Genomic DNA, 17552 nt, shown 5'->3' with positions numbered 1-17552 from the left:
CCAGGCGCCAGCCCACGAGTGCGGGGCCGGAAGCCGCCATCAGCAGGCTTCCACGCGGGGCAGAGGCCTCAGGTGGGGCTGACCGCCGTGCCGCACCCAGGCTCGGTTCTGGGCTCGGGCAGCGTGCTGCCTGGCCTGCGGGGTCTGGCTTCTCCCAGGCGGGAGGACCGAGCCGGTGACTGGACGCGGTGAGCCCTGTGGCTCCGAGCAGCGCGGGCCGCGCCTCCAGCTCCCCAGAGAGCCCTCCCGCCGCTGGGTGACCGCGTGGGCGCGGGTGGGCTCTGGCTGGCAGCCCTGGCGCTGGCGCTCCGGGGGGCCGTCCCTGTGCCAGCGGCCGGAGCCCGAGTGCGGACCCTGCCCGGCTGCCCTCAGAGCCCAGGCATGGGGTGTCCCTGGGGAGCAGGAAGGAGTCGGAAGCAAGGAGCTCACGTGTGGTTTAATCAGGGTGGCTGGGGGGGCGCCAAGAGCAGCATCGAACAAGGGAGTAAAAACGGGGTGAGCACACGCGGCTCTGCACTGCCGGCTACGTCGAGATCCCAGCAGCGACCTCAAGGGCTTTTGGGGACGAACACAGACACAGAGCGGCGCCCGGTGCCGTCCGCAGGGCCCAGAGCCGGCCCTGCATCATGGGTGCAGCGGGCACCTGGGACGAGGCCTGGGGGCTCCCCTGCTCTGGGGACGGGCCCGCCCCCTCCCTTCCTCCAGCGGGCGGAGGCCGGGCCTGGCATCCACGGGGGCTCCAGGTGGGTGCAGCCCAGGCAGGACCGCCAGGCGACCTCGAAGTCTGCCCTGGAGTGGCTTCTGCCATCTTCATTGAGGGGGTGGGCCCGGGGCGGGGTCTTTCCCAGCGAGGCAATAAATACGAGGATTCAGAGCCCCAGCCCCACGCGGCAGAGGGCTCAGCCGCCTCCCGCGGCCCCGGCTCTTCACAGACCAGCCGGTCTCCAAGCCGGGGGCTCCGGGGCTCCCGGCACGTGCCCGGGACACGGCGCTGTCCTGCTTCTGCCGGCCACAGGCGGGTCCCACCGGCAGGACCCCGCCCAGCCCCGGCCGGGCGTGGCAGCCGCGGGGCCTAGCCCTCGCGCACGCTCACTCGCGGCTCGGCCAGGGAGCTGTGCATGATGCTGATGATGGACTCCAGGCCGCTGCCCTCCAGCAGCGTGCGGTGGTCGCCCTCGATGACGTGCACAGACACCTTCCCGTCACACACCTGCGGGGACACGCGTGAGCGGGCCCTGCGCCCCGCCCCGCCCGCGCCACACCCCCGCCCGCGCCACACCCCCGCCACGCACCTGCGAGAGGTTGTAGTCGGCGCCCAGGTCCTGGCCGTAGGCGCCGCCTGTCTTGGCGCGCAGCAGGGTCACGTTGCCGTGGTACTTGGCCTTGGGGGTGTACTGCTCAGCCGCGCGCAGCTTGTGGTAGAAGGACAGGGCCGCGAAGCTCAGCTCCTGGCGGTCCAGGCCGTGGTGGCTCTTGGTGACGAGGTCCACGGTGGCCGCCACGCGCTCCTCCAGGCTGTTCAGCGGCAGCAGCGCCTCGAGCACCTGTGGGGCTGGGCCTCAGTGCGCGCCGGGGCCCGGCACCTGCCCGGGGGCCCCCGCGCCCCCCGCCCGCCCTGCCCGGGGCCCCCGCGCCCCCCGCCCGCCCTGCCCGGGGCCCCCGCGCCCCCCGCCCGCCCTGCCCGGGGCCCCCGTGCCCCCTGCCCGCCCCGCCCGGGGGCCCGGACCCACCCTGCTGTGCTCAGCATCCGTGAACTGCTGCACGAAGAAGCACATGGCCTCCGCCTCCGCCTCGGCCTCGCAGCCCGGGGTCATCTTGGCGCGGTAGCTCTGCAGGAGGAGGGACTGCTGCCGCCAGCGCGCTCCCAGCGGGTGGGGGAGCCCGGGGGCCAGCGCCGGGCCTTACCTGGGTGTAGGCCAGCACGTAAGTGTGCGAGCCGTCAAAGAGGAAGAGGCTGTTGTTGGTGGGGGCCTGGCCCTGCTGGGCCTGCAGCTGTGAGCACATCTCGAAGGCCACACAGGCCCCGTAGGAGTAGCCGGCCACACGGTAGGGCCCCTCGGGCTGCACCTGCCTGATGCAGTCGACGTAGTAGGCGGCCAGGCTCTGGATGCTGTCCAGCGGGGCAGCTGCAAGGCAGCGTGGAGCACTCAGGCAGGGCGCGGGGGCAGCCGCGGGCTGGGCGGCGTGGCGGGGCGGGGCAGGGTGGTGGGGCGGGGCTGGGTGGTGGGGCGGGGCAGGGTGGTGGGGCGGGGCGCACCTCGGGTGCACTGCAGGCCGTAGGTGGGGATGCTGAGCTTGGCAGCTAGGCTGTGGAACACGGTGGTGGAGCCCTCGATGGGGTGCACCAGGAACAGCGGCCGCTCCGAGTTCTGCACCGAGTTGAGCCGCGTCAGGGTGGGGCCCTCGGGGTTCACCAGCAGGGTGCTCAGGTTCAGCCGCGCCTGCTCCTGGGCTGGGCTGCTCTCCTTGGACGTGGTGGCTGCCAGCTCTGTGAGGAGGGGCAGGTGTCAGGAGGGGAGGGGAGGGGCGGTGCTGCCCCTGCCCCGCCCCCCGCCGGGAGCCTGCACGCACCGGGGGCCGCGCCGGCCTGGGCGGACAGCTCCTGCAGCCTGCGCAGCGTGAGCTGCCGCACCTCGCGCATGGACAGCACCAGGTCGTGCTCGCGCTCCAGGGTCTGGCGCACTTCCACGCCCATGAGCGAGTCCAGGCCCAGGTCCGCCAGCGAGCTGTCCAGGTTGATGCCGGCCAGGTCACGGATGCCTGCGGAGGGAGGCTCGGTTGGCAGTGCTGGGGCAGCCGGGCCCGGGCTCAGGCGCCACTCGGGACGGGGCCGCTGCGTTGGAGAGCGGGGGACGGGCGGGCTCACCCAGGATGTGCGCCACGGCCTTCAGCAGGTCCCGCTGGCCCTCGCCCTCCGCGCGGGCCTTGGCCTTCTTCTCGGCCAGCACGAAGCTGCCGAGCACGGCGTGGGGCTGGTGCAGGAAGAGATCCAGCACGTCCAGGCAGGAGGCGATGCGCTGCGGCAGCGTGCCCCCGATGACCGTGTCGTTGGTGCCCATGGACTCCAGGATGATGCCCACGTCGCCGATGGCGCCCCACTGCACAGCCAGGCCTGCGGGCGAGGGGGCCGGTGGGCAAGGGCCTCGGGGCAGGGGGGGTGTGGGGAAGGCGGGGCAGGGGCGGGGCTCACCTGGGGCGGGGCTCACCTGGGGCGAGGCAGGGGCGGGGCTCACCTGGGGTGGGGCTCACCTGGGGCGAGGCAGGGGCGGGGCTCACCTGGGGCGGGGCTCACCTGGGAGGCCGTCGTGCCGGCGCTGCTCGCAGATGCGCTCCATGGTGGAGTTGGCAAAGCCGTAGTTGGTCTGGCCAGCGTTGCCGCGCCCACAGCTCACCGATGAGAAGGCCACGAAGTAGTCCAGCTCCGGACAGGCCTCCCGGGTCACCCTGCGGGCGCCTGCGTCACTCCCCACAGCCAGCTCCCGCCCCTGCCTGCCCCAGCACGCCCGGACAGACCGTCCCGGCCCCCGGTGCCCAGCCCCGGGCCCAGCAGAGCGGCGGGTGGCGGCCGTACCTGTCCAGGTTCATGGTGCCGTTGTACTTGGGCTTGCTGACGTCGAGGAAGAGCGCGGGGGTCTGGTTCTCCAGCATGGCGTCTCGCAGGACCTGGGGGCACGTGTCCTCAGCAGCGGCTCGGGCTCGGGGGCACCCAGCACCGAGGGATCCGCCCAGGGCCTGCGCTCACCACAGCCAAGTTGAAGACGCCGCCGACAGGCCCCAGCTGTGCCGCCTCGGCCACCAGGGCCCGGGCGCCCTCCAGCGAGCTGGCGTCACTGGTGGACACCAGCACCTGCACGCCCTGGCGCCTCCACTCACGAACCTGCTTGGCCTGGTAGCCTGCAAGACACGGGCGGTGGGCGCCGGGCAGGGGAGGGGGGCGCCCCCCACGGCCGCCATGGGGACCAGCAGGGGCGCGGTCCTGCCGGCTCACCTGTGCGGATCCCTGAGCGCGAGGTCAGCACCAGCCTCTGGGCCCCCCGCACCACCAGCCACTGGGCCAGCTCGAGGCCAAAGCCGCCCAGGCCGCCCGTGATGACATAGCTCTTGTGGGCCGGGCAGAAGGTCTTGGACACGGCTGTGGTCAGGGTGGGCCGCACGCCCTTCAGCACCGCCTCCTGCTCCTCCTCGCGCACCTGCGCCAAGCACGGCAGGGCTCAGACGCCGCCCCGGGGCCGGCTCCCGCCCGCCCGCGGAGCCCGGCTGCCCCCTCACCTGCACGATGACTTTGCCGATGTGCTTGCCCTGGGCCATGTGGCGGAAGGCGGCCTCCACCTGGTCCTTGGGGAAGACGGTGCGCCGCAGGGGCTGCACCACCCCGTCGCGGATGCCGGCCCGCAGCAGCTCCGCCACCTCCCGCCAGTCCGCGCTGGCGTCCTCGAAGAGCGCGTCCAGCAGGATCCCATGGAAGGTCACGTTCTTGAGGAAGACGGCCATGCCTGCGGGCGGCGGGCGCCGGGGCTCGCTCAGGGCCCGGCCCGGCCCCTGGGGCGGCTCGCTCGGGCTCCCCCCTCGCCACCCCTCTCCCCAGCGGGGGCTCACCCAGGGGTGGCGGACTCACCCAGCGGGTGGTTGTTGGAGAGGTCGAATTTGCCGATCTCCAGGAAGCGGCCGTGCTGGGCCAGGCAGCGCACGCTGGCCTGCAGCTTCTCCTCCGCCAGGGAGTTGAGTACCAGGTCCACGCCTGGGCAGGGAGGGCCCCACGGTCACGCCAGCCGCCCCACCCCCAACCCGGGCAGGGAGGGCCCCACGGCCACGCCCCCTCCGCCCCACCCGGCCCCGCCCCGCGCAGGAGCCGGCTGGCTCACCCTTCCCGCCCGTGTGTCGCAGCACGTGCTGCTCGAACGATGTGTCCCGGGAGTTGGCGAAGCTGGTGCTGTCGAGCTGTGGGAACCGGGCCTGGAGGTACGCCCGCTTCTCGGCTGAGCCTGGCAGGGGACAGTGCCGTGAGCCGTGAGCCGGGCGGCGGGTGGCGGGCGGAAGGCAGCCGGGGGCGGGGCTGCGAGGCCTTACCCACGGTGGTGAAGACTCGGCAGCCCAGGCTGAGGGCGATGGCGATGGCAGCCTGGCCCACGCCGCCAGAGCCGGAGTGTATGAGCACCGTCTCCCCGCGCCGCATGCGCCCGCGGACGATCAGCGAGTAGTAGGCCGTGGTGTAGACCACTGGGACCGAGGCGGCCTCCTCTAGGGTCCTGGGGACACACCACGGGGGTCAAGCTAGGGCCTGGCTGCCAGCTGCCGCCCACGCGGGGTCCCGGCCAGGCCTGTCGCGCTCACCAGCCGGAGGGCACGTCCCAGAGGAAGTCCGGTGCCAGCAGGACTGAGGTGGCCAGGCCTTCGGCGGGCACCAGCCCCATCACACGCTGGCCGCGGGAGTCGCGGCCGGAGAACTCCATGCCCAGCATGCAGTCACGGGCGGCCCACTTTCCTGGGGGCGAACGGCAGTGAGCCCCTCCCCGCCAGGTGCCGGGCCCGGGCCCTGGGCTGCGTCCCTCCCTCGCACACCTGGGATGGCGTCGGGGGACAGCTTGCCGGTGGCCAGCATGATGTCCCGGAAGTTGAGGGAGGCGTAGTAGACGGTGCAGAGCTGAGCGTCGGAGCCGGGCTGGGCGTGGCGCAGCGGGGAGCACACCCAGCGGATGGAGGAGAGGTCGCCCCGGGTGAGGACGTTCACGAAGGCGTGGGCCGTCTGCTCCTGCGGCTTGTCTGGGGGCGGCAGGAGCGAGGCTGCCACGGGCCTCCTGGCCGGGGTCCCCATCCTCCTGCTCAGCCCGCCCCCCAGGCAGGGAGCCCGCGAGGGCCGGGGGCTCACCCTGCTCCAGCGGGAAGTGGCGGAAGGCGCCCCAGGCCCCGTCCCGATGCACGTTCATCACCAGGTCCCCCCGCAGCACCTCCCGCAGCTCCGCGGACTCGGGGCCCAGGGCAGGCGCGGGCGACTTGCTGCTGAGGTTGGACAGCAGGACGCACCTGTGGGCGGCAGGGTGTGAGGGCCGTGGGGGCGGGGCCGTGGGGGCGGGCGTGGCGTGGGGGGCGGGCGTCTCTCACCGAATCCGGTGCCCGCCGGGCTCTTTGCGGAGGCAGTTCACCAGGCCCACGACGCCCGAGGTGGCGCAGTCCACAGCCGTCAGCCACACGGGCCGGGAGGAGTCCTCGGCCAGCACGTCCTGCGGGACAAGGCGGGGTTGGCCTCTGGGAGGGCCACGGGCTGTGCTGGGCGGGGGCCCAGGCCCAGGCCCAGACCTTCAGAGAGTCCACCCATCGGAAGCTGGCGTCCTCCACGGGCAGGAAGATGGGGCTGTCCTGGGGGCTGGGCCGGCGGCACAGGAACAGGGCGGAGCCGTAGAAGGAGGTCTTCAGGCCCACGACGTGCAGCGCCGCCTCCGCGAACAGGCGCTCCCACTCGTCCTGCGGGGGGCGGGGTCAGCGCCGGCTGGCCTGGCCCCGCCCCCCCCAGCCTGGCCCTGGGTCCCACTCGTCCTGTGGGGGCGGGGTCAGCGCCGGCTGGCCTGGCCCCGCCCCCCAGCCTGGCCCCGGGTCCCACTCGTCCTGTGGGGGCGGGGTCAGCGCCGGCTGGCCTGGCCCCGCCCCCCAGCCTGGCCCCGGGTCCCACCTTGGTCAGGAGGCTCGGCCCGCGCTGAGGCTCGGAAGAGGCGAGGAAGGCCAGGGTCTCGCCGAGGGCGTGTCCCCGCAGCAGGGTGTGCAGCAGTAGGAAGCCGCCTTCCTTGACGGCGGCCGCCATGTTGCGCAGGGCGGAGGCCGGGTCCCCGAGGCTGGCCACGGCACAGTTGCACACCAGGAGGTTGGCTGTGCCCAGGCTGCCGGGAGCAGGGCCCGCGGGGTCCCACTGGGCCTGGCCGACGTCTCGCTGCTGCAGCTGCGCCTCGGCCGCCTGCAGGGCCTGGCTGTCGCGGTCGGTGGCGGTGTACTCCAGCTGCAGCATGGGCTGCGTGTTGAGCAGCTCTGGGATGCGGGCATACAGGTGGCCCTCCCCGGCCAGCACCTGGCATGGAGGCAGCTTCCTGAGCCAGCGACCCTGCTGGCCACCCTGCCTGCCTGCTCTCCTCAGGGTCCCCTGCCCGGAGCCCCAGGCCCCTGGCACGCCCGCACCCCAGCTCTGGCCCTGCCTGCCTGCCGTGCCGGGGCGTCTTCCGGCCGCAGCGCAGCGCGCCGGAGCAGGTGCAGCACGTGTGTCCTCACAGAGGCTGCCCTGGCCCTGGGCTCCCTGGCACGGCCCGTTGCCGGCCCAGCACCCACCTCCACCACCTTCATCCTGAGGCTGGGCAGGTTCTCCAGGGCTGTGTCCACGCAGGCCTTGAGCGCCGGAGAGTCCAGGAGGCCGCTGAGCAGCGGGTCCTCGGGCAGCCCCGGCCGCTCCCGGGCCAGCGCCTGGCCCAGCTCCCGCTGCAGGCTGCCGTTGAGCTGCAACTGGCAGGCGGTCGCCAGCAGGCGGGGCAGGGCCTGCTGAGGGGGCTCCTGGGGGGCCGGGGACCCGTCCAGCCCCGGCACGGCCATTTTCAGCCCCTGCTGGGCCACCCTGGTCTGCAGCACCTGCGCCAGCCCTGGGAGAAGAGACAGACCGATGCCCCCAGAGCCCGCCTGTGGGCCTCCCTGCAGGACAGGCACACAGCGGACAGCCCGGAACGGCCACTGCCTGCCTCCCCCAGGGCGTGTGCGGGTGGGGGCACAGCCAGGGAGGGGCTGAGTGTGTCCTCTGCCCCCGCTCGGTCAGCGGGCCTCACCCTTGCACAGCTGCAGCTCCTCCTGCAGGGCGGCGCTCTCCGACAGGCAGGCGCCCTCCACGTGGGGCACGAAGCAGAACTTCTCCAGGGTGGGCACCAGCTGTTCCTGCTGCCGCCGGGGGGCCGCGGAGGTGTGGAGGCCGGCGATGTGGGCTCCGCCGGCCACGATGGTGCCCAGACAGCTGTCCACCACCACGTCCGCCGCTGCGGGGACAGGCGGGTGAGCCCAGGGCCCCCCGGGGGCGCGGGGCAGGGTGTGGGGCGGACGCGGGCGGGGCGGGGCGGGGGTACCTCGGGCCTCGCCCTGCAGCGCATACACCTTGCGCAGGTGGGTGGCGGGGTCGATACGCAGGAGCGTGAAGCGCGTGGGCAGGCGCAGGCTGCGCTGGCTGTGGCCCAGGATGGACACTTGCAGCATGGCGTCCAGGAAGGTCACCCAGCTGTCCTTCCACAGCAGCTGGCCGGAGGTGCCTGCAGCAGAGGGGCCGGGCGCCACATGGTCTCTGAGCCCCTCCGCAGCCCGGCCAGGGCACCCGGAGCCCAGCCCACCTTCGAGGCTGGCCTCGACGACACCCTGGAAGTGGGGGCCGTAGTCGTAGCCACGCAGCCGCAGCTCCTTGTACACGTCGCCCTGGGTCAGCCGGAAGGCGGCAGAGGCGTCCGCGGGACTCAGGCCTTCTGGGCGCTCGAAGAGCTCGGGGTTCGGGTCCTCCCACTGGTATATCTTCCCTGCGGGTGGGCGGCAGACGGGCCTGAGTGGGCTGGGGCAGGGCCGTCCAGCTGTGCCCCGAGCTGGGACCCCACTCACCGCTCACGATCAGGTTGCCGTTCTCAGACACCTCAAAGGCACGGGAGGCCTCCAGGAGCCGCACCTCCAGCGGCACGGTCCCTGTGGAGCAGCGGAGTCAGGTTCAAAGGTCAGAGGTCAGCGGGCCCCGCCCCTCAGTGCCCCAGCCTCTGCCAGGGGCCTCACCAGTCTTGGGCAGGATGGTGGCCTGGTGCAGGGTCACGTCCTCGAACACCACGGCCATCTGCTCCATGGCCAGGCCCAGGCTGCGAGCCAGGGTCTTCCAGGCCAGGCACAGGTAGCCGGTGCCGGGGAAGATGACGCGGCCGTCAATGCGGTGGTCCACCAGGTAGTGGTCGGGGGACTCGGGGCTGGCGTCTGCGGGCAGGCACAGGTCTCAGAACCAGCGCACCAGGGCCCAGCCGCAGCTCCCCAGCGCGGGGCCCGGCTCACCGATGTTGTAGACGGTGGCGGAGGAGGAACTGGAGCCATTCGGGAAGTCCTCGGCGGCGGGCACGTCCCAGCTCTGGCTGTGGTCCCACTTGATGTGGGGGGAGATGAGAGGGGTCCCTCGGGGGGCCGGGAACTCCACCGGCGGGAACAGGGCGTTGGGGTCGACGTCGATGCTGCCAAGGGGACGGGGGCGTGAGCGGCTGGCCCGGCCTGCTCGGGGGCTGTTGGGGGCGGGCGGGCGGGCGGGGACCTACCCGGTGAGGTGCAGCTTGCCCAGGCTGGTAAGCAGGAACTCCAGGTTGTCCCTGTGGTCTTTCTTCATCAGGGGCAGGATGGTGCAGCTGGACTTGAGGCCCCGCTTCAGGACGGCCTGGGGGCAGAGACGAGCTGGGCCCCCACCCCGGCCCCCGCCCCCCGCCCCAGCCCTGCCCGCGCACCACAGCAAGGTGGGGTGGGGAGGGCAGAGACGAGCTGGGTCCCCCCACCCCGCCCCGGCCCTGCCTGCGCACCGCAGCAAGGTGGGGGTGGGGAGGGCAGAGACGAGCTGGGTCCCCCCACCCCGGCCCCCTGCCCCGGCCCTGTCCGTGCACCCGCAGCAAGGTGGGGGTGGGGAGGGCAGAGACGAGCTGGGTCCCCCCACCCCGCCCCGGCCCTGCCCGCGCACGGCAGCAAGGTGGGGTGGGGAGGGCAGAGACGAGCTGGGTCCCCCCGCCCCGGCCCCTGCCCCGGCCCTGCCCGCGCACCTGCAGCAAGGCGTGGGGTGCGATCTCCAGCACCACCGCGTGCTCGGGCACGTGCCACAGCGCCTCCTGGAACAGCACGGGGCTCACCAGGTTGTTGACGTTGTACTCGGCCGAGGACGTGCGGGCCAGGCTGCCCTGCCACTGGGCCTCGGGGATGGAGGTGCTGAGCCAGCGGGCGGAGCGCGGCCGCGGCTGCCGGATCACCTGCGCACACGGGCCGGGTCAGCGGGGGCCGGGCCGGCCGCGCCCGGGGCCCCGCGGCGGGCAGCCCACCTTCTTGAGTGCCTCCAGCAGCGTGGGGGCGATGGCCTCCATGAAGTAGGAGTGGAAGGCCATGCCGCCCGTCCGCACCTCCTTGGCGAACACGCCCTCCTGCTTCAGCTGCTCCACGAACTCGCTCATGGAGGCCTGGGGCGGCAGGGGTCAACAGGCCTTGACTGGCGAGCCTGGGCCCGCCGCGCCCCTCACCCCCACCCGGGACCGGCGCCGGCCTTGCGAGGCCGGGAGGGGCGGGCGGCGGCCCGGGCCCACCTTAGGCCCCGAGATGGTCACTGTGTCCTCCGAGTTGTGGCAGGCGGGCACGATGCCAGGCGGGCAACGCTGCTTGCACTCCTCCCAGGACAGGCCTGCAAAGCAGCAGCGTGGGAGCCTGCACGCTGCCCGGGGCTGGCGCGTCGCCCGTAATCAGAGGTGGCTCGCTAACGACAGCCTCGCGGGGCCCAGCTGCGTTTGATCCTGGGCGGAGGTGTCATTAGGGGGTGTCGTGGGCAGGGGCCGGGCACAGCTCCGTAATGACATCCTGAGGCCCGGGCACTGGACAGGGCTCCCACAGGGACCGAGGAGGCCTCGGCTCTCCTCTGCCCGGCCCGCACACTCTCGGCCGCCCCTGCAGCCCCGGGGCTCCGTGTGGTCACACAGGGCCACTCTCCCCCATGGGTGCCAGAACTGCGGCTCAGAGCGAGACCCCGCCCCTCCCTGGAGACCCCGGGCCCGCAGAAGGAGAGGGGTGGGGGGCCCGGGGGAAAGTCCTACCCACGGCGGCCATGGCGCCAGGCGGGAGGTGGGCCTCCTTGATGCACTGGCCCCTCCAGTAGGCGGCGAGCACGGCCTCCTCCTGGGACAGGCAGCCGTCGGCGTAGCCGCAGGCCACCTCCCCCAGGGAGTGCCCCACGATGCCGTCGGGCTGCAGGCCCATGGAGGTCAGCAGGTCTATGAGGGCGATCTGGGGGCAGGGAGAGGCCTGGTCACGCCAGCCCGAGGGCTCCGCCGAGCCCCAGTGCCCGGTGCCAGGACCCCCGAGCGCCGGTGCCTACCTGGATGGCGGTGAGGCTGACGAAGGCGTGGACGATGTCATCGAAGACGTCCTCGTCCGTGCTCAGCAGCAGCGCCGACACCTTCACCGCGAACGGCTCCAGGGCCGCGTCGGAGCGCAGGATGGAGTCCCGGAAGCGGTCCAGGCGCATGAGGCTCAGCCCCATCCCGCGCCACTGCGTGCCCATGCCTGTCCCGGAGCGCGCGTCAGGCACAGCCGCCGTGCAGCCCGCTCCCCGGGGACGCCCGAGGCTGGGGCGGTGGGCGCTCACCTGAGCAGATGAACCAGAGTGGGCGCTTGCCGGCGGGCACCTGCTGCACTTCCTGGCTGCCGGCCTCTCCGCCCAGCACGGAGTAGCCGCGGAAGGGCATGGCGGCCGTGGGCGTGGCCGCGATGTCGTTGAGCATGTTCAGAAAGGGCAGGTCCCGGCTGTGCTGGCGGCCCTGCTCCAGCAGGTCCTGGACGGCCTCCAGGGTGCGCCCGCTGGCCCTCAGCAGGCGGGGCAGAGAGGCGTGGGGGCCGGGGGGCGCAGGGGCCTGTGTGTTGGGCTGGAGGACGACGTGCACGTTGGAGCCGCCGAAACCAAAGGAGTTGATGCCGACGTTGCCGCCGCGCACGGGCAGGGGCCGGTCCACCACCTGCAGCCGCCCGTCGCTCAGCGCGGGGACCTCGGGGTTGGGGCTGTGGAAGTGCAGGTTGGGGGCCCAGAGCCCGTGCTCCAGGGAGAGCAGCACCTGCGGGCAAGAGTGCGGCAGGTGGGCGCCGAGCCCCGGCAGGAGGCAGACTGCCCCCGGGGCCCAGTCCTGCTCTGCCCGGGACCCTGGCCTCGGCCAGGCCTCCACGTGCTGGGGCGTCACTGTCCCCCACACACGTGAGCAAGCCTGACTGACGGTGGGCGTGGGCACGAGTGTCCTGGAGTCCTGGCTCCTCCAGGTGCCGGCGGGCAGCCCTGCTGGCTGCCAGGACGCTGTGGAGCCAGGTGCCACGTCCTCTAGCGCCCCCCGCTGGGGCCCCCCAGAGCCCACTCCCTGCCATCCCATCCCCAGCCCCTCAGTCCCGCTTCCACCTGGCAGACAGGAAGCTGAGGCCACAGCAGACACAGCTCAGGTGCGTGGGCCCCCAGGGCCCAGTCCACGTACCTTGGCCAGGGACGTGAGCCCCGAGGCGGGCTCAGGGTGCCCCATGTTGGACTTGGTGGACCCGATCAGCAGGGGCTCCTTGCGGGAGGCGCACAAGGCTCGGACGATGCCATTCAGCTCCTGGGGGTCGCCCGCCTTGGTGGACACAGAGAGGGTCAGAGGCTCTGGCCGCTAGGCCTCCCAGCGTGGGCATAGACGTAGGCGGCCCCGGGCGGCAGGGGGACATGGGGCTCACCTTGGTGCCTGTGCCGTGGGCCTCGATGAACTCCAGGGACTCGGGGGCCACCCCTGCCGGCTCATACAGGGACCGGATGAGCTGCTCCTGGGCCTCTCCAGAGGGGAAGGTCACGCCTGCAGGGCAGCCACAGGAACAGGCGTCAAGCCTCCGCGCCCTGCACCTGCGCGGCCCCCTCCTCGCCCCACGCACCTTGCTCCTTGCAGCCGTCGGTGTTGGTGCCGCTGTTGAGGATGGTGGCGTACACGCGCCGGGCCAGAGACTTCTTGGTCAGCAGGACGGCCACCACGGCCTCGGAGCGGCAGTACCCGTTTCCTGCAGCAGAGCTGAGCTCAGCCAGGCCCCGCCCGCCCGCCCGCCCCCCGCTGGGCACGCCCGCCTCACCTGAGTCGTCGAAGGCCTTGCAGGTGCCCTCGGGGCTGAGCATGCCCAGCTTCATGAACTGCACGGAGGTGTTGGGCTTCAGCAGCACGTTGATGCCGCCGGCCACGGCCGCCGGGCACTGCCCGCTGCGGATGGCCTGGTAGGCGTTGTGCAGGGCCAGCAGGCTAGAGGAGCAGGCTGTGTCCAGGGCGACGCTGGGCCCTGCGCAGGGGCAGACGCGGGAGTGGGCACCCGGAGCGGGGGTGGGGGGCCCGGGGCGGGCCCCGCCCCCCATGGGGAGCGCCAGGCCGGGGCAGGGACCCACCTTTGAAGTCGAAGAAGAAGGAGAGCCGGTTGGCCATCATGGCGCGCTGGCAGCCCACCATGCTGTAGCCCAGGAGCGTCTCGGGGTCTCGGCTCAGGGCCTCCGAGGCCTCGGAGCCACTCACGCCCACCCAGACGCCGGTGTGCGTGCCCCGGAGGGAGGCTGGGTTGATGCCTGTGGGGGCGGCGGGGTGTGTGGGCAGCGCGGTCAGAACCCAGCTGCCCTGCTCAGCCGCGGGCGGAGCCTCTGCCGAGACCCGAGAACCAGGTCAGGAAATGGGGGCACCGAGGTCTGGGTCAGGGGCCACAGGAGGGACAGGGCAGCATTGTCCCCGGTGACTCCCTCGGCCCCTGGCGTCACAGGCAGGGCCTGATGAGCCTGTTGGCCGAGAGCACCGGCACCAAGGGCGGCCTGCCCAAGATAAGGAGACAAAAGCCGAGTGTCCGGGCTGCAAAAGGAGAGAGGGGCCGGGCCGGCCCCCGGGAGTGCTGCCCAAGGCCTCCAGGTGGGGCCGCGCAGCAGCCCCAGGGTCGGGGGAAGAGTCCAGGCCCCAGCCGGACCCAGGGGCGATGCCGTGGACGAGGCCTGGGTTGCCGGGCCGGGCCGTCCGTCCCCCAGAGCCACCTGCTCTGCCATCACCCCGGCCCTTGCCCAAGACCAGCCAGACGGCGACAGTGAAGAAACTGGGGCGCCAGGGCATGCCTGGGACACAGCGCGTTGTGAAACTGGCCTTCCCAGGGCGCCCCCCAAGCCCTGGGCCTAGACCGGGCCGGCGGCACCGCAGGGGGCCCACCTGCATCCACGATGGCCTCGTAGGTGACCTCCAGCAGCAGCCGGAGCTGGGGGTCCATCGTGTGAGCCTGCTTGGGGTGGACGCCGAAGAAGGCCGCGTCAAACTTGGACAGGTCCTTCAGCTTGCCGGAGCGCCTGGGCAGGCCGTAGAGCCCTGCAGGGGGCAGCGTCCGTGAGTCCCTGCCCAGGAGGGCCACCCCAGGCCCGGCCCCGCACCGGCCAAGACAGGCGGCAGACGCACTGGTCAGTCAGGTAGAGCGGCTCGGCTGCGGGAGGAAATACTGCCGGCACTGGCCGCTGCCCCAACCCCCACGTGTCCGCTCTGGGCGACCGGCGGGCAGGTGCTGGGTGTGCGGAAGCCCCCGCAGGGGTCCCGGCCCCACTCACCCGCTTTCCAGCGCCGATCGTCATCCGTGACCATGTCCACACCGCCCACGAGGTTGGCCCAGAACTCCTGCATGTTCTCGGACTCGGGCAGCCTCCCGGACATGCCGGCTATCACCACCTCCTCCATGGTTCCTCTGCGGGCAGGGCGCGGGCGCAGCCCAGGTCAGCTCCAGCCGGACACCCCCCAACAACGGCGGGCTGGCTGGCAGGGCGGGAGGGACCGGCGTGGACGGGCCTGAGCACGCTGCGTGCCAGGGCCTGGCAGGGCTGGGGGAAAGGTGGCCCCTGCCCCGCAGTGGATCAACCCGGCCAGTCTGGCCCCTCCAGCAGAACCACTGAACACCTGCGCGGGCCGGGCCTCCTGCCCTCGCTCGCCCCCGATCCCAGCCACAGGCAGCGCCCGCTGGGCTGTGCGGCTTTGCTGGGGCACCAGGTCCCCGGGACACCTGCAGGGGAGCTTGGAGCAGCCGGCCGCGGGTCCAGGGCACTCCCTGCAGCGGTGGGGGCAGGGGCGAGGCCAGGGCTGGGCCCGCAACTTCCGCCGGCCCTGCCTCGTGCGCGCCCAGGGCCCGCGCGGCTCGCCCGGTGCTCGCAGCCTGGCGCCCCTGCGCGCGCAACCCCCTCCCCCTGCGCTCGGCGCCGGCCGGGGGCCGCTCCCCCAGAAAGCCCCGCTCTGTTCTCCCCTGCTTGCTATTCACGCAGAGTCGGCGGGGCGGCGCCGGGTGGAGACCCCGCGCCCCTCCCAGCTCCCCCGGCCTCCGCTCGGCCGGCGGCGCCCCCCACCGGGCCGAGCGGGCTGCCTGGGCCCGGCGGTGCCTTTGTGGGCGAGTGGAGCCGGGGGCTCCTACCGGCCCGGCCCGCGAAAACGCCGGCCGGGGGCCCGGGGCGCCCACGCGTTCGCTCCCCGAACCCCCGTCCGGCCGACCCACGAGGGGCTTCCGAGGAGCGAGGGGCTCGGACCCCGGGGCCCGGCAGGCCGCGCCGAGCGTGGCTTCGGGAGAGCCGGGCCATGCGTGCCCGAGGCCGGAGAAGGCGGGCCGGTGGCGCCCCCGGAGGCCCCAGGCCCAGGCCCAGCCCCTCGGCCCCAGCCCCCGGCCGCAGGGTCCCCCAGCCCCCGGGTCCCCGGCCCGGCCCGGTACCTGGTCTGGGCGCGGGCGGCGGTGCGGGCGGCAGAGAGCGAGGATGCAGCGCGCAGGCGGAGCGGGGCGGGCGCCGCGGCGTCTCTCTGGCTCCCTCTAGGCCGGCACCGACTCTATTTAAACTGCGGCCATCCCCGGGCGGCCACGCCACATGGGCTGACAGCTTGGCTGCGCCGCCCAGGCCAATGAGCGTCGGGGCTGCGCCCCGGGACCCGGCGCGCCGCCGCCAGTGGGGTGATGCCCGCGCGCGCCGCCCCCCACCCGCCGGACCCTACGCGGGAACGCGCTCGAGGGGGCGGGGGGACGCCGGGTGTGCGTGTGTGTGTGTGTGCGCGCCTCCGCCCCCCACTTCCGCTCCCCGCCCCCGCGGCCCGGGGCGCAGAACCGCCCGGGGCGCACGCGCGAGGGACCGAGCCCCCGGCGTCCCCCAGCTCCCGGGGCCGCCCCCGCCCCCGTGGAAGCCACGTGTGCGCTGCGCGCGGCGGCGCGGGACGGGGCGTGCTTAGGCCACGCTGGGGACCCCACTTGGACCACACCGGGGCCGCGCGAGGCAGAGCCTGACGGGTGGGAGGCGGGCCGGGGCCGCGAGCCCGCGTGCCCGCCGTCGCCGGCCGGTCCTCGCCGCCGTCGCTGCTCGCGCCCAGCCGGCCGGGGGCGTGGCCCGCTGTGCTGCGGCGGCCAATCGCGCGCTGGGGGCGTTCGCAGCGGCCCAATGGCGGTGCGCGAGTGGGCGTTGCTAGGCGATAGGGTGATGGCCGCCGGCGGGCGGCCTCCGGGGCTGCGCGGGCTGCGGCGCTGCGCGGTCGTTGACCCCGGCCGAGGGCGCCCCGGGCAGGGTTACTGCCGGTCACCGCGGCGCGGCTGGTCCTCCTGGTCTGCCCAGCTGCGCGGGGTCGGCGCGGGAGCCCGGTGGTCGTCCGCCCTGAGGACAGGGACCGGGCGGGGCAGGGGCGGGGCGCGGCGTCCTTCGCGCGGGGTCTGCCCCAGCGCCCTGCAGGGTGGTTGAACAAAGAGCCTCGGCCGTCCTCCACCAGGGTGGGCCAAGCCCTTGCTTCTCTGGCGCGCCCTCCCAGGCCGCCGACCCCCGGCCTCCCTGACGGCCTCAGGGGGCAGCAAGCGGGCCGGAGAGCACGGGCGCCTGGCAGTGCGGGGCTTGTGTCGGACCCTCTGCTGCGGGCGTCCGCGTCCGGCCTCGGACCCTGGCAGGGACGGGCGCAGGGCGCAGCCTGGCCAGGGAGCACTTGGGGTCGCATCCCTCACACCGGAGGAGGGAAGGGCGGCCAGTGGGGAGGGAGGGTCCCCAGAGGCTGACTCCGCCCTCCTTTCCTAGGGGAGGCTGCAGGGTCCGCCCCAGCAGGGGGCTTCCCACGTGGAGACCGAGCCTGCCTGGAATGGCAGCTCTCCTGCCAGCAGTGGGCCCCGGGGCTGTTGACAGGCGGCTGTAGTCTGTGTGTGTGTGTGTGTGTGTGTGTCACAGGGCCAGGGCGCACTTCCGGGGGTGCACTGGGGTGGGCAGCAGCTGCTCCCCCTGCCCCAGGCAGACAGGACGTGGGGTCCTTCTGTTTTACTGGCAGCGCAGTGGGGGCCGAGTGACTGTCCGGGTCACGCAGCAGGTTAGGCTGGGAGCGGCCTCCTCCCCACACCCTCCTGGGAAAGGAGAGGCTGCCCCAGGCCATGCGGCGAGGCCACCTCCTTCCCTGTGGGCAGGCACGGCAGGTGCCAGGGGAGGAAGGCCCAGAGTCCTCAAGAGCAGGTGGGATGGGCCCGAGCCTCCCGGAACTCAGGGGCCGACGTCTGCGTGTCCCACCCGGACAGTGCTGTGGTCGCTGCTCTCTGGGGTCAGCCTGGTCCCCACTACCAACCCAGAGCCTGCACGAGGGGCAGGTGCCCTGCTGGGGGCTGCCCTGGGGGCACCCCCACCCCCCACCAGGCTCTGGGGACAGACGCAGGGCCTGGGCACCGGCTGGGTGCAGGTGGCTCTGGGTGGAGACCGGCCAGTGGTGCAGGCCAGGCCAGGCCTGGCACAGGCGCCCGGGCTGCGTTTCCCAAGTAGGACACAAACAGCTGGGCCAGCCAAGCAGAGG

The 17552-nt window shown here is 73.6% G+C and overlaps 1 protein-coding gene across 3 annotated transcripts; it reads right to left on the bottom strand.

Moving 5' to 3' along the window:
* Positions 1-417: 417 nt before the first annotated feature.
* FASN (fatty acid synthase) lies at positions 418-16119 on the bottom strand. 3 transcript variants are annotated; one of them, XM_089318548.1, is made up of 44 exons: positions 15994-16041; positions 15469-15564; positions 14330-14463; positions 13944-14096; positions 13151-13324; positions 12847-13047; positions 12655-12777; positions 12463-12578; positions 12228-12362; positions 11360-11822; positions 11090-11277; positions 10809-10998; positions 10308-10402; positions 10050-10184; positions 9777-9980; positions 9288-9403; positions 9034-9206; positions 8767-8958; positions 8602-8682; positions 8343-8522; positions 8085-8264; positions 7794-7997; positions 7309-7613; positions 6665-7054; positions 6295-6459; positions 6100-6218; positions 5867-6021; positions 5560-5760; positions 5332-5482; positions 5068-5246; positions 4863-4982; positions 4616-4738; positions 4270-4493; positions 3989-4190; positions 3743-3894; positions 3572-3663; positions 3293-3444; positions 2867-3112; positions 2572-2760; positions 2258-2488; positions 1906-2126; positions 1731-1829; positions 1293-1544; positions 418-1210 (listed from the first exon to the last, which is right to left on the bottom strand). In XM_089318548.1, exons 3-44 carry the CDS (start codon positions 14454-14456, stop codon positions 1073-1075), a joined length of 7536 nt encoding a protein of 2511 aa, XP_089174674.1. In that variant the 5' UTR covers positions 14457-14463; positions 15469-15564; positions 15994-16041; the 3' UTR covers positions 418-1072. The 3 variants fall into 3 exon arrangements, with proteins under 3 accessions (XP_089174674.1, XP_089174675.1, XP_089174676.1); XM_089318549.1 differs by lacking the exon at positions 15469-15564 and having other exon boundaries at positions 15994-16119; XM_089318550.1 differs by lacking the exon at positions 15994-16041 and having other exon boundaries at positions 15469-15609.
* Between the last annotated feature and the right edge of the window lie 1433 nt (positions 16120-17552).

This window comes from Oryctolagus cuniculus, chromosome 17, assembly GCF_051225735.1.
Source record: "Oryctolagus cuniculus isolate XC-2025 breed Fujian yellow rabbit chromosome 17, ASM5122573v1, whole genome shotgun sequence".
NCBI classification, from domain to species: Eukaryota; Metazoa; Chordata; class Mammalia; order Lagomorpha; family Leporidae; genus Oryctolagus; species Oryctolagus cuniculus.
The sequence above is the reverse complement of the archived record's forward strand: the minus strand, read 5'-3'. Positions and strand labels throughout refer to the sequence as shown.